This window comes from Diospyros lotus, chromosome 2 (genome assembly GCF_014633365.1).
Source record: "Diospyros lotus cultivar Yz01 chromosome 2, ASM1463336v1, whole genome shotgun sequence".
Classification (NCBI taxonomy): Eukaryota; Viridiplantae; Streptophyta; class Magnoliopsida; order Ericales; family Ebenaceae; genus Diospyros; species Diospyros lotus.
In genome coordinates, this window is record NC_068339.1 from 28,817,567 (window position 1) to 28,834,091 (window position 16,525).

At 43.8% G+C, this 16,525-nt stretch overlaps 1 protein-coding gene across 1 annotated transcript; it reads left to right on the forward strand.

Moving 5' to 3' along the window:
• Positions 1-14,356: 14,356 nt before the first annotated feature.
• On the forward strand, positions 14,357-14,896 carry LOC127794757 (uncharacterized). Its single transcript, XM_052326003.1, has one exon. It carries the CDS (start codon positions 14,357-14,359, stop codon positions 14,894-14,896), a length of 540 nt encoding a protein of 179 aa, XP_052181963.1.
• Positions 14,897-16,525: the final 1,629 nt, after the last annotated feature.

The following is a 16,525-nucleotide window of genomic DNA, read 5'->3' on the forward strand; positions in this document are numbered from 1 at the left end:
ATCTCCTTTTCTTCTTCTCCCTCCCGACTTCTTCTTCTTCTTCTTATTCTATTCTTTTTCTTCTTCTTCTTCTTCTTCCTCATCTGATACGCATTCTTTTTCTTCTCTACTGCTTCTATTCTGTTAAATTTTCTGTGGCAATTGAAGCTTCTGTGCGAGTGCTTCATCTTGATTTATTCATCCTCAGGCAAGTATCCTTTCTTCTTTTTCTTTTATTTTTCTCCCCTTCCATGTGTAGCATCTCTATTAAATTTTTTCTATCTACATGGTATAAAATTCCTAAATATTGTGAGTCTATTTGATGTCTCAAAAGGGGTTTGATTCACCCCAATATTATTCTGTGAATGGCATTTTTCACCTCCATTATGATGGGAGTTTGTTCACCTTCATTGCTCATTGTAGTGTATTTATTGGTATATCTTATATGTGAATGATGTCTGGATAATTAATGTCTATACCCGAATGTCCCATGAAATTGTGGAAAAATATCAAGTTAATGTGTGAAAATTCGGATGCTACAATACCATACAGTATCTCAATACAGTACCTATACAGTATCTCAATATAGTACCTATACAATATCTCGATACAGTACCTATACAGTATCTCAATACAGTACCTATATAGTATATCGATACAGTACCATACAGTACCTATACAGTATCTCAATACAGTACCTATACAGTATCTCGATACAATACCATATAGTATATCGCTATAGTATAATACCGTATCCGTACAGTATACATACAATATCTTGCTACAGTACCATACCGTATCTGTATAGTACCCCGCTACAGTACCCATCCGAAAATTTTTATTAATATTAATTAAACATTTACTTAATGTATTAGAGCGATTGTATGGTGAAAAAAATAACATTTTTTTTGCCATAACATTCTTCAATGGTATTAAATGTATATTGAGAACGAGAATTTAAATTTTACATTGCTGGTAAATGCATACATGATGCTCATATATATGTTCTTAGCGCACTTATTATTTTGCGCGAAAATAAAGGGTACCCTAGGAGCGCCTGACGCGGGACGAGGTGGCCATAGCCCGGCAGGTTGTGCTCGATACGTTATGTGTTGATTTACTGATATGATGATTAACGCATATTTTGCATCGTGGCTTATGAGCCTATGGGATTTATACTTATGATGTATGCACTTGTATGATTATACATGAACAAAAAATTGAAATTTATAATTCTATGAGATATGATTTCCGACTTATATAATTGAATATTGTTATGAAGTCGTTGTACACTCCTCTCGGTGTCATCATGATTTCTCTTTCTTCATACTGCTTCTTTTTACTAGAACTTGCTGAGCCTTGTGGCTCACTTGATCTTCTTATGCCATTCCAGGTAAAGGTAAAGCAGTCATTAAGGGCGAGTCTAGTGGGACTACAACCCAAGGGTAGTGGTGTACAGAGGCACTCAACTCGGAGATCCTAGTTGCGTTTTGGTGAGGTAGATTGATGAGATTTTAAATTGTTGTTTTACATTAGAGCCTCATATTCGGTTTGTATGGCCTAAGAGCCTAGATGTATCAACATTGGTTTGTAACGAAAGTTATTGATATTCCGCTGCGTGAAAATAGATAAATGTGTGTGTTTATTTTGAGGTATTGTTCTATATCATCCTTGTGATGACCTCCTTTCGAATGTCCTATGCTAGCGGGCACATTCGGGAGTGGGCCCTTATAGTTTTGGTATCAGAGCAGTTAGGTATAGGAGTGAGGAGAGTCTCTGTACACTTAGGATTGGTGGGTAGAGTAGATGTGTGTTTAGTAGTCTAGTGAGACTAAGTTAAGATGGAGTACTAAAAGGTCTTTTGGTTGTACAGGAAATGAGGGGACGTCGAGGAAGGCCGCCGACACGCGCCCGAGGCAACCGAGCAATTCTTGCTCCAAGTCCTGATCCCATTCCGGAGCCTGCACCTGTACCTAACCCTACACCACCCCCAGCATCGCCTACTCCTACAGATTCAGTGGCAGAGTTGCGCCAAGAGGTTAGTGAGTTGAGGGGCACGATGGCTTCCATGTTGAGGCATTTCGAGGAATTCATGGCCCATCAGGGGAGGCCAGGACAGGCGCCGCCGGTAGCAGGGAATGAGCCAGTCTTACAAGAAAATGTTAGTGGTCAGACGTCGAACCCAGTGCAATAGGAGGTCGAGCCTCAGGGTATGGATGGTAATGCTGGCAGTCAGTTGGTGAGGAACTTCATGGCACTCAGGCCATCAGAATTCAGAGGGGGAAACGACGTTCTGGTTGCAGAAGAGTGGCTGATGGCAATAGAGAAACATCTGCGGACCATAGGATGCACTGATGCACAGAAGGTACAGCTGGCCAGATACCTATTTCGGGGAGCAGTTGAGAGGTGGTGGGAGACGGCCAGACTGTGATTCAGGAACAGGGAGCCATCTTGGGCTGAATTTAGGGAGCTCTTCAATGCCAATTATTTTCCCGCCTGGGTTCGTAGCCAGAAGACATACGAGTTCATCGAGTTGACCCAGGGCAACATGTCAGTGGCTCAGTATGAGGAGGAGTTCACCTCCCTAGCACGCTTTGCCCCCGAGTTAGTAGACACTGATGAGAAGAAAGCGACCAAGTTCTTGAGAGGGCTGCAAGTGGAGATTCGATTTCAGCTGGCAGGTGCGCAGTTCACTGACTATTCTATACTGGTACATCGGGTATACATCATTGAGAGGGAGAGGAGCGAGCTGAGAGCAGCCCTGGCAGCTACTAGGGGGTCAGGCTCAATGTAACGCCCCGCTCCCACTTACGGGTGTTACTCGTGAACAATCACCCGAATTGTCCACCTGCCCGGCCTTAGGCGAAGGGTGGATCGTGTTTCAAGATGAAACGCCCTAGGTGGGATCTAGGCTCGTCCTTCCCTTCGCTGAATCCCAGGATTCGTTAGAGGAAATGGGCTTTAGCCACACTGCATTGGCTATAGGGAAAATCTCCTTTAGGCGCCCAATCACCATTTTCTCGTTAATTCTTTTTCATCGAAGAATTTTACCGGGCTCCAAAAAAAAATCACCATTTGAACCAATCCATTGATGGATCACCAATTTTTGGAGGAAAAACTCATCATTTTCAATTTTTCAAATTTTCGGTATTTTCTCCTAAATACCCGAAAAATCCATTTATTTTGAAAATTCCTCCGAGGCACAAATTCAATTAAGAAATGCCCCAATTTCTCCCAAAAATTCCAATTTTTTTAAAAAATTTGGCCGCGGGGCCTCGCTAGGCGCTGGCCGGGCGGCCTGGCCGCGCCCGCGCGCGCCTGCCCGTGCGCGCCCGCGCGCTGGCACAGCCGCCCGCGCGCGCGCCCGCGCGCGGCCACCTGCTGGCGCGCGCGGCCGCCTGCCCGCGCGCGCGGGCTGCAGGCTGCTGCCTCCAGCAGCCTGCAACTGCCCCCCTTTCACTCCCTTTTTTTTTTCTTTGGGCTATAAAACCCCAAATTTTCTTCCAGAATTTATATCAATAAATAAACTTCACTTATCATCAATATTAGCCTATTTTTCTCCAAAATTTAGGCTTAAACCACACTCTTAATGCTTCCAAACCTTCCAAATAACATTTCACCAAGACTTAGGCTTCCTCATGCCATAAGCTATAATCCAATAATCCACCTTCTAAATGAAACATACATTCCAAGATATAACAAACACACATGTTCTTGGGCTTTAACAAGCCATCATCAAACAAAAGAAATTACATCCCATAATTTTTAGGCTTAAAAGAAAAGCCATTACCAACCAAATACAATAATTAAATCAACACAACAACAATGCTTCCATAAGCCATAGCAAGCTCTTGGGTCTTCATTCCCATGCTTTCCCATGCCATTCTACCTTGTATTGATTTTTCCATGCTTTCACAACCTATATGTGAGGGTAAAAACCTCATGAGCTATTAAGCTCAATAAGGGTGCAATGCCAAATAAATATGAACATAACAAGTTATATGATGCCAAATGCATGCAAGTGTGGCTAGGTTTCTTTGCCCTCACAACCCTCCAAGGTTAGAGGCATCAACCCACCATTTCATCAATGTTCTCAAACTAACCTATGGCCATAAGTCTCATGAACATAAAAGAACATGCCAAATGCAACATATACATTTATGAAACATATTTAAAACTCATTGCAAGGCCACCCTCCCATGGGGCCAACCCTTACCTCTTCTTGAATATTAAATCTCCATTTCAAGAGAGCTTCCATCTTCAATTTCTTCCATCTTAACTTCTTCTTCTTTTCTTCTCCATTTCCTTCCTCCATGAGAGACTTTCTTCTATCTCTCTTCTTTCTTCCTTCTTCATTTCTACAAATGGCCAAAAGGGAGACAAGTCTCCTACACTTCCCCTTTTATACTAGCATTTTTCAAATTCAAGAATGCATCCTAGCCATTCTTTTGGTGAGAACAAATCCTCACCCTCCAAACTAACACAATCCATGGCCTTAAGTCTTGCTTGAAATCCACCATTGGATCACCTTTGCCTTTACAAGACTTCATCTCCACCATTAAAAGAAAGCACACTTTTATTTGGATGGCAATCCATGTCATTTCTTCTCTTTAAATCCCCACCATAGGATTTATTCTCTAATTCAAGAATATATCTCATCCATTGAATTTATATTTATTTCCCATTTAAATAAATCTCCCCATTTTCACTCATAAATGAGTAACTAATTTCCATTTCTTTCCCATTTAAATTAATGGGACTAATTTCACATCCATCACACTTGAGAGACATAAATAATTTCTTTCCCATTTAAATTAATGGGACTAATTTCCAACATCACATTTGAGAGACATAAATACTTTCTTATGTATTTAAATAACTCTCATATTTTCCAAGGCATTAATGGTGACCATTTACCATTTTCTTTTGGATTTTCTTTAATCCATATAATCATGCCTCTTATTAAATGCTTACAAGACCAATTATCATAACTTTTGCATTTATTTAATTCACCCAATTATACTTGAACCACAAAATGCCAAGTGTCACAACAAGACACTAACCTTGGCTTCCAAGTTTAATCTCATCTCTCCAAGTGGCATTACCACATTAATTCACAACTTAGGGAAAATATAATTATTCTCCTCAAATAATTTAATATCCACCATTTTCCCTATTTCAAAATTAAATTTCCTTTATGGAATTAAATTCCAAAATTCTCAATTACTCTTTGTGAATTTATTAATCCCATATATCTCCACATAAATACCAAATTGGGATTTTTATTCACTTACACACCTAATTCTTCATAGGAATTATTTTTAATTTATCAAAATACCCTTTATTGGATTTCTCTATCCAAATTACCAAAATACCCTTCTCATGGGCATTCTCAATCTCAAGGATCCATCACCTTCTCAAAGGTATTTTTGGAAGTTTACTTACTTCCTTTTTTTATTCTCTTAACACCGGTTACACCGGGTGTTACATTCCACCCTCCTTAAAAGAATTTCGTCCTCGAAATTCACCTTACCATAATCTCCTGCCCAAGATAATCGTATTCTCGGGCTACATGGCAAATTCTCGTGCTCGAGAACCTCATAGCTTATTCATTTCTCACATTTACCTTGGGTTACACCTACCTCAAGGCTTTACTTTAGGCCTTTGATCCTCCAACTCTCGAGGACCTTCACCGATCGAATACCGCTTTGGCCTCCCGCCAAACCGCACTTTTGGTCACTGGTCTCGCTTATTGCAACGCTGTCCATCTACAGGTGGATTTTTCTCTACCGCGAAGCATCACTTTGCTGACCACTTCCCATTTTCTATCAATCAAACAACTTTCACTAACATTGCTTCACTGATCAGTCTACCACGGTTTTACGCCGATCACACACGGCAACGTTTCACACTGCCAAATCACATGGCCACGATTTTACGCTGGTCCAACCAGCAACGTTTTAGCACTGATCATCCACCGTAATGTTTCTTTTAGTGCCCACAAGACACTTGGACACCCATTCATCATGGCATACCGTCATTATCACACACACGCATAGCCTAAGTTGATCCTCATGGCAACCTCTCATTACCGATCAACTTATCGTGCTAGCACTACATGGGAAGCACCTATTTGGCCTACATTGCCAACTTCGACCATTTCATACATGGCCTTCTACCTTGACCAGCCGACCCTCAATTTCGATATGATTACGCAAAATCAACTTACCTAACACCATGCCAGGTAATTACACAATTCAACCGTACGTACATTACCCGAGTCCAACTCGAGCCTGGCGATGCACGCACCATTACAATCTCACCTCGAGCTTAACCATGCTCGGGCCACAACCTTCTCCCAACCAGGAGTTCTTTGCATTAAGCACACAAGGTACTTACTAGCCGATATCTCACGCTAGTAGGGGTCTCTTACTCATACAAGGGAATTCTTCACTGAGCAACCCCTCTTTAATTCTTCACCCCATTTCAGCTTTTACAATTATGTCCCCATGCTAGGCCTTACCTTGGCTATTTACCCTACCACAAGTCTAGGATCCTACCATTGCGCTTTTAGGTCGCAGGACCATTAATCGGCCCTCGTCATCACCCACGGTGCGTGGCACAAGTGAATGGCTTGTTACCATATGCACAAACACTTACTACATCGCACCAGTAGGATGACTCGTGCCTTTGGTCCGCACCACAACAAGCTAACTTGGTTACATCCCCACTCTTGTAGCGGTCTTTAGCCAAATTCACTCACCCAGCCTCAATTTCATTGGGACTTACAAACCTCATCATTTCTCAATAGAGCCTCTTACTCTTGAGGTATTACACTTCCAGCCCTCCTAATTCAGGTTCATTTTCAATCCGTAACTAATTTCAACCATTCATAATGGTTCCCTTTTGTCCTCCTCAGTAAGGACAACACCACGACAACAACAATTTCTCCCCCATGGTCGTTGCATCTCAAACTCCATAGGCATCAGCCTTCATGGCAATTCACACTCGGCCTTGAGGTCCTACCATGCACAATGGCTACCTTTGACCTTCCTGACAACATCTTTTCCCAATTACGTCGATGACACCGCCATGTCATCTCAAAAGACTTGCTGCTCTTTGAATCTCACTGGTCACCACAACCAGCACGACCCTACTCTCAGGCCGCCTTCCTGATATCACTATCTATAGTTATAGCAGCTAGCTAGTTCCTTGAGAGACTTTGGCTTCTCTCAGATTTCTTATACACTTAACTACAGCTAACTCACACCTCTCGGTGAGCAACCACATGGCTCTAACACCACAACAGCTTCACTAGCCAATTTCCTTTCACAACCATTAACCTTAGACACGAGGTTAACTCTCATCGATTGCCCACACACTAAGGTATCCCTTTAGCTGCATCACTCACAGCCATTCGGTGATTTCATCATCTCCACACCACTACTGGAAACCAATCTCGTCCCATAATCTCTTTCTTCGAGCTTTCTTTACCCATTGGCGACATCTTAAATTCGCCACAACTTCCATCTAACCAACTTCATTAGTTCTAGCCGGACCGCCTGGCTCATAGCCAACACAACCTTCCTCTAGGCACTACTCTTGCAACCATCGACTACCTCTTCGATATAAACTACACCCACTGGAAATCACCCCAGCTACTCCTGTGGAATTCACGCTTCCACTTGATGCCGTAGGACTCACCTTCCTACTCAGGCACTCGCCATTTCGCTAGCTTTTCCCCAGGTGATCTTTCCTGATGAAGTTGTAGCGCCTTAGGAAGTTTATCTCACGCTGTTGCCTCATGCTCAACTTCTCTTAGGAGAACATCTCAAGTTCTTCCCAGGACACATTTCACACTACCATATATAGTCCTAATTACGGAACAACATTCCTTTAAGCAACACAATTCTGCCCTATCCAACCATCTTTTGTCACCTCGGGTCTCTTTCTCGCCTGGACTAACCACTAGGGCCCGCTAAACCTTTATATTGCATACACAACAACTATTAAGGCTTTACCTCATAGTCCTTAAGCCTCACGCTTCCAATCATTGCCATTAAGTGCTACCACCTGGCAACTGGTCGTCTATCGTCAACTGGAAACCTTCCAGTGCCACGTGAGGACACTTCCTTATTTCACATCGACACGACCCGGACTGACACCAGTCTGTGCAATTGCGCACCTTCACAGATTTCAAACCGTGCCTTAGCTACATGTTCAGCCTACCATAACTCACTTCACTGGGTTAGAGATCCCTTTATTCGAAGCCTCCACGCGCTTCAATATTCCCATCTTATGGTTAGCTTTCAACTCGTAAGTCTTTCCTTCCACGGCACTTACGTAACATTCTCGAGCCATTCACCGACTCCACCAATCAATCCTTCTTCTTGCATCACCGCAAGGTCTCACAGGGTTCATCATCTCGATTTACCCAATCAACTTCGATCAAATTAACCACCACCTCGTTAGCATCCTTTAATAAGGAGCATCACCACACATCTTGCTATCACACCACAAGATATCACCCCCTTTAATTCACAAATCTTCTTGCTGCTTTGACACCAAAAGCGCTACCACCATACTTCAACCCTTACGGAATTTTAGGTCTGGCTCAGGCATAACCTACAGCATACCCCAGGTCTTCGGCGTCTAATTGTCTCCACTACAGACGAGTTACTCCACGTAGAGGGCTGCAGTCCCTCCTGTGGACTAACCGTCTGCATCTAGTGGTCCCTAGCATTAGAGCCGTCACTGATAGGTGTCAACCATAGCATTATTCCCACGCTAGACCCGTTTCTTTTCCTCGGGTTTCTTTCTCAAACATCTCGTAGATCTTCAGTCCTTGGCCATCTGCATAGTCACTGTGTTGCCCTGTGCTTCAGGCGCGCCAACACCTGGTCACCATCGTCGTGTCACTCCCATACACTGGCCCAACACTGGTCCCCCATCGTATTGCCCTGTGCTTCGGATAGTCAACACCCGATCACGTGTCACTCCCATACACTGGCCCAACACTGGTTCCCCATCATATTGCCCTGTGCTTCGGAGAGTCAACACCTAATCATTTTTACCGTATTGTCCCTTACACTAGCCCAACAACAGTTTCCTACAGCATGGCTCAGGTCTCACTCTGATCTGTTTCGCATCCCGTAGTGTGACTTTCAGCCTTCCAGTCACACTTCTGACATCGAACCCGGCACGACTACCTCACCACGCTCGCAGCCACTATTCTTACTAGGCGTCCTACTCGACAACAAATCTATCAGATTCCCTAATGCGTTCCGCGATTCCTCCTTAGGACTATTCTAAATATAATCCTTTATAGGAGATTCTCGGTCTCACCTGACCAATTTTTTTTTTCCTAAGGTGCTGCTCCAGATCTTCGACATCCGACCGTCACCTGCAGTTCACTAAATCGCTCAGGCCCACGGGCCACTTGCCCTCAACACGAGCCAACTCATTAGTCCTCTGCCACACGGTCCATAATATCAGATCCGTCACACCGAGCTTTGCACCCATAGCATCCAAGCTATTTAAAGCCTCTCGAGCTACGATGGTTCTGCCACCACCTTACCCGAGCCATCTCGCTTGGTTATCCTTGCCTTAATAACCTCAAGCTCGTACCATAAGCCCTGCTCCTCAGGACTTTACATCTCTTATCACCTAAGAGACTCTCAGACCACTTAGCATTTTGAGGCCTCATGATCTTACCCCACAAGATCACATCTCATGGCTCTCATTCAACATTTGGAAGCTCCAACTTTCCATGACAATGAACTCAAACCATCAGGATTTATTTCATCACCTAGCTCATTCCAAAAGCTTGGCTATCAATGATCTCTCAGTCCACAACCGACACGCTAAGCCTACCTCAAGCTCCTGCACCCATAACCATGGAGCGCCTTGCATTACCTTCTAGGTAAATTGAGACCTCTCATCTCTCCTTGCACACTCACGTATATATTCAGTCACTACGCCCGGCTTGGCCTTCCACACACCTCGCTCGGGCTTCCTTGACTTGGAACTAAAATTCCTGAGCTTTCACATTGCTCATCATGCCCCTGCCCACTTGGCATCCCAAGTTGGCATGTCTTGTGCGTGCATAGCCCATGGATGTCCTGTTGCCAATATTTACTACCCTCGGCCCACTCACCGTTCATACCCTTTACTGGGCGACCTCTGCGTCTCCCATCAAGGGTCTCATAACCTTAGGCGTCATCTCGACCCAGGCATCATAATGAGGGTCTATTCACCTCTCATCTCCCGACCTTAGGCGTCTCGCCTGACCCCAAGCGTCAATGAGAGTTTTAATTGGCCCCTCATCCATCATTCACATGAACGGTTACTTGGCCTTTCATAATTAGGACTCCTAATCCCATGGCTCCCACGCGCATATCTACACATGCTCAACTCCTTTATCCCAATTCTAGATTCCCTTGGATTCCAGCTTGACTCACTTGGGATTTTCATCTCTCACAGACACCCGCTAGGGTCCATTCACACTCTAGGCACATCCCATCCAGGATTTCCATAACCATACGATCACCTCGGACCATATGCATTCCTCATGCATAACACACACCCGACTCCCCTCGGAGTCTTTTTGCAAGCCATCAATGTCACGCCTACTCTGGCCATGACTGGTATATACCTCACATGCTTGCTTTGCCTAGAGGCTCTTTACAAGCAACTTTAACTTACTCCCTTCCTGGAGCTCGTCACACAATCCTGTTGACGACTTCTTTATTTGGGCTTCGAGCTAATCTCAGCCTTAGCTCACCCTAATTCAAGAACACAACCCTTAGCTCATCACCCATACGGGAACAACTCCATTCCCTTACACATGCTTGACCATATCCCCAACATAGGGATACTCCGCTAACCCATTTACGGATTAGACATACCTCGAGCCTCCAGGCCCTTTCATGACTCTTGTCATGATTCGGCTTCGTGTCCCCACACAAGCCTCAACACTCCACTCATAAGGAAATCTCATCCTTAAAATGCTTCATAAACCCCCAATTTCTACATTCGGGTCCTCGAAACCAATCCCACACTTGGGCATTTGACTTTTCTTTGCTCCACCCGTATATCTTTTACGGCATATCATCTCAAACATGATATTTTCCCTATTCCCATAGCAGGAATATCCGAGCATTCCATTCGCATCACTACAGTCCTCCATGTCTCGACCCAACCCCTAGGGTCCTCGGTCACTTGTGGTTCTACTTCCAAGGCCTTCCGATCAACCTTCAACCACATTTCTCCAAGCATCTTCTACTTGATGCTCCAACCATGCTCTGATACCAAACTGTAACGCCCCGCTCCCACTTACGGGTGTTACTCGTGAACAATCACCCGAATTGTCCACCTGCCCGGCCTTAGGCGAAGGGTGGATCGTGTTTCAAGATGAAACGCCCTAGGTGGGATCTAGGCTCGTCCTTCCCTTCGCTGAATCCCAGAATTCGTTAGAGGAAATGGGCTTTAGCCACACTGCATTGGCTATAGGGAAAATCTCCTTTAGGCGCCCAATCACCATTTTCTCGTTAATTCTTTTTCATCGAAGAATTTTACCGGGCTCCAAAAAAAAATCACCATTTGAACCAATCCATTGATGGATCACCAATTTTTGGAGGAAAAACTCATCATTTTCAATTTTCCAAATTTTCGGTATTTTCTCCTAAATACCCGAAAAATCCATTTATTTTGAAAATTCCTTCGAGACACAAATTCAATTAAGAAATGCCCCAATTTCTCCCAAAAATTCCAATTTTTTAAAAAAATTTGGCCGGCGGGGCCCGCGCGGGGCCCCGCTAGGCGCTGGCCGCGGGGCCCCGCTAGGCGCTGGCCGCGCGGCCGCCTGCCCGCGCGCGCGCCCGCGCGCTGGCACGGCCGCCCGCACGCGGCCACCTGCTGGCGCGCGCGGCCGCCTGCCCGCGCGCGCGAGCTGCAGGCTGCTGCCTCCAGTAGCCTGCAGCTGCCCCCCTTTCACTCCCTTTTTTTTTTTTTTTTTCTTTGGGCTATAAAACCCCAAATTTTCTTCCAGAATTTATATCAATAAATAAACTTCACTTATCATCAATATTAGCCTATTTTTCTCCAAAATTTAGGCTTAAACCACACTCTTAATGCTTCCAAACCTTCCAAATAACATTTCACCAAGACTTAGGCTTCCTCATGCCATAAGCTATAATCCAATAATCCACCTTCTAAATGAAACATACATTCCAAGATATAACAAACACACATGTTCTTGGGCTTTAACAAGCCATCATCAAACAAAAGAAATTACATCCCATAATTTTTAGGCTTAAAAGAAAAGCCATTACCAACCAAATACAATAATTAAATCAACACAACAACAATGCTTCCATAAGCCATAGCAAGCTCTTGGGTCTTCATTCCCATGCTTTCCCATGCCATTCTACCTTGTATTGATTTTTCCATGCTTTCACAACCTATATGTGAGGGTAAAAACCTCATGAGCTATTAAGCTCAATAAGGGTGCAATGCCAAATAAATATGAACATAACAAGTTATATGATGCCAAATGCATGCAAGTGTGGCTAGGTTTCTTTGCCCTCACAACCCTCCAAGGTTAGAGGCATCAACCCACTATTTCATCAATGTTCTCAAACTAACCTATGGCCATAAGTCTCATGAACATAAAAGAACATGCCAAATGCAACATATACATTTATGAAACATATTTAAAACTCATTGCAAGGCCACCCTCCCATGGGGCCAACCCTTACCTCTTCTTGAATATTAAATCTCCATTTCAAGAGAGCTTCCATCTTCAATTTCTTCCATCTTAACTTCTTCTTCTTTTCTTCTCCATTTCCTTCCTCCATGAGAGACTTTCTTCTATCTCTCTTCTTTCTTCCTTCTTCATTTCTACAAATGGCCAAAAGGGAGACAAGTCTCCTACACTTCCCCTTTTATACTAGCATTTTTCAAATTCAAGAATGCATCCTAGCCATTCTTTTGGTGAGAACAAATCCTCACCCTCCAAACTAACACAATCCATGGCCTTAAGTCTTGCTTGAAATCCACCATTGGATCACCTTTGCCTTTACAAGACTTCATCTCCACCATTAAAAGAAAGCACACTTTTATTTGGATGGCAATCCATGCCATTTCTTCTCTTTAAATCCCCACCATAGGATTTATTCTCTAATTCAAGAATACATCTCATCCATTGAATTTATATTTATTTCCCATTTAAATAAATCTCCCCATTTTCACTCATAAATGAGTGACTAATTTCCATTTCTTTCCCATTTAAATTAATGGGACTAATTTCACATCCATCACACTTGAGAGACATAAATAATTTCTTTCCCATTTAAATTAATGGGACTAATTTCCAACATCACATTTGAGAGACATAAATACTTTCTTATGTATTTAAATAACTCTCATATTTTCCAAGGCATTAATGGTGACCATTTACCATTTTCTTTTGGATTTTCTTTAATCCATATAATCATGCCTCTTATTAAATGCTTACAAGACCAATTATCATAACTTTTGCATTTATTTAATTCACCCAATTATACTTGAACCACAAAATGCCAAGTGTCACAACAAGACACTAACCTTGGCTTCCAAGTTTAATCTCATCTCTCCAAGTGGCATTACCACATTAATTCACAACTTAGGGAAAATATAATTATTCTCCTCAAATAATTTAATATCCACCATTTTCTCTATTTCAAAATTAAATTTCCTTTATGGAATTAAATTCCAAAATTCTCAATTACTCTTTGTGAATTTATTAATCCCATATATCTCCACATAAATACCAAATTGGGATTTTTATTCACTTACACACCTAATTCTTCATAGGAATTATTTTTAATTTATCAAAATACCCTTTATTGGATTTCTCTATCCAAATTACCAAAATACCCTTCTCATGGGCATTCTCAATCTCAAGGATCCATCACCTTCTCAAGGGTATTTTTGGAAGTTTACTTACTTCCTTTTTTTATTCTCTTAACACCGGTTACACCGGGTGTTACACTCAGCCCAGGGACAGGGCAATGATAGGAAGAGGAAGGGTGCACCACGGCCTTCGAGAGGCACGCCAGACATCCCCCCATGCAAGACATGTGGAAAGAGGCATCGTGACCCATGCCGCTACGACAGAGGGGTGACATGTTACACTTGTGGTCAGGCGGGGCACGTACAGAGGGACTGCCCTCAGGGGTCAGGTAGAGCAGGCAGCCAGGAGGTGACATGTTTTAAATGTGGGCGCAAGGGCCATAAGGCCAACGTTTGTTCAGTGCCACCCCAGCGAGGAGGCCAAAGGCCGGGGTATCAGAGTGATAGATTTGGGCAGAGGCAGTCAGTGCCTAGACTTCAGGGGATGGCACCATCATTGGCACTACCACCAGGACAGAGCACCGCAGATGCTGATAGACCCCACATCCAGGGGCGAGTGTTCGCCTTGACTACAGCTGAAGCAGAGCAAGGGAAAGACACAGTGCAAGGTATCTTATCCTTATATGATATTGATGTTTGTGTTTTATTTGATACGGGATCCACACACTCTTTTGTTGCACCTCGGGTGGTATGTCATATTCCAATTTCCAGTACATTGTTACCATATTATTTGATTGTGACTACTCCGGGAGATACGAAAATGGTGGGTAGTGAGGTGTATAGAGATTGTAAAATCATGGTGCACGATAAGGAGTTTCCGGGGAATTTGGTGGTGCTAGACATAAAAGATTTTGATCTTATTTTGGGCATGGACTGGCTATCCCAACACTATGCTAAGGTTGATTGTCGGCACAAGGTAATTCATTTTGAGTTGCCTCATCAGCCAATTGTTGTGTATAGAGGCAGTAAACCAATGAGCTCCACACCCTTGATTTCGGTGATGAAGGCGGAGAAATTAATGTGACATGGTTGCGAGGCATATTTGGCTTTAGTGACGACTGGTAATGAGGACAAGATGGAATTGCCAGATATTCCGGTGGTCTGTGAATTTCCCGATGTATTCCCTGAAGAGTTGCCAGGATTGCCGCCATCGAGGGAGGTTGAGTTCTCTATTGACTTAGTACCAGGTACGCAGCCAGTTTCTAGGGCTCCTTACAGGATGGCTCCAAATGAATTGAAAGAGCTAAAGGTGCAGTTGGAGGAATTGATTGAGAAGGGATTCATCCGCCCGAGTGCCTCATCTTGGGGTGCTCCAGTTTTATTCGTGAGGAAGAAGGATGGATCCATGAGATTATGCATTGACTACCGGTAGTTGAATCAGGTGACGTTGAAGAACAAGTATCCCCTCCCCCGTGTTGATGACTTGTTGGACCAGTTACGTGGAGCATCCGTCTTTTCGAAGATTGACCTGAGGTCTAGATACCATCAGGTGAGGGTTAGAGAAGAAGATGTAAAGAAGACTGCTTTTCGCACTAGGTACGGCCATTACGAGTTTGTGGTCATGCCATTTGGGTTGACTAATGCCCCGGCAGTCTTCATGGATTTGATGAACAGGGTGTTTAGAGAGTATTTGGATAGCTTTGTTATAGTGTTCATTGATGACATACTCATCTACTCACCGAGTTTGGAGGACCATGAGACCCACCTTAGGCTGGCATTGCAGAGGCTAAGGGAGAGGCAGTTGTATGCCAAGTTCAGTAAGTGTGATTTTTGGCAGTGACAGGTTGGCTTCTTGGGACACGTAGTATCTGGTGAGGGTATTTCAGTAGACCCTGAAAAAGTGAAGGCAGTGATTGAGTGGCCACAACCGACTATAGTGACCGGCATCAGGAGCTTTTTGGGGCTAGCAGGTTACTACAGAAGATTCATTGAGGGTTTCTCTAGGCTTTCCTCTCCTATGACAAAGTTGACTCGAAAGGGAGTCAAGTACGAATGGAACGAGGCTTGTGAGCGTAGCTTTGAGGAGTTGAAGAAGAGGCTAACCTCAGCACCGGTATTGGCTATTCCTAGGAGTGGAGAGACATTTTCCATCTTCAGTGATGCGTCACACTCAGGTCTCGGATGTGTATTGATGCAGGATGGACGAGTGAATGCCTATGCCTCGAGACAATTGAAGAAACATGAGGTGAACTACCCTACCCATGACTTGGAGTTAGCGGCAGTAGTGTTTGCTCTCAAGATTTGGAGGCATTACCTCTATGGAGAGAAGGTGGAGATTTATACTGACCATAAAAGTTTAAAGTACCTTTTCTCCCAGAAGGAGTTAAACATGAGGCAACGTAGGTGGATGGAACTTTTGAAGGACTATGATTGTGAGATCTTGTACCATCCGGGGAAGGCCAACGTGGTGGCCGACGCATTGAGTCGCCGAGGGGCTTATATGGCGGCTATGAAGACCCAGGAATGGATGCTTTTGAGTTAGATGGGGGAGTTATCTATCTCTGGACCCGAAGAGAGACCTACGGGGTATTGTTCGTACCTAAGGGTACAACCTGATGTGATGGAACAGATTAGGGTGCAACAATCACACGATGTGAAGTTGGCCCAGATCTTGGCAGATGTGGGGAAGTTTTCCCCAGTGGGTTTCAGCTAA

Coding starts and splice junctions, on each gene's coding strand:
- LOC127794757 (XM_052326003.1), top strand. CDS start 14,357: ATGGCACCATCATTGGCACTACCACCAGGACAGAGCACCGCAGATGCT.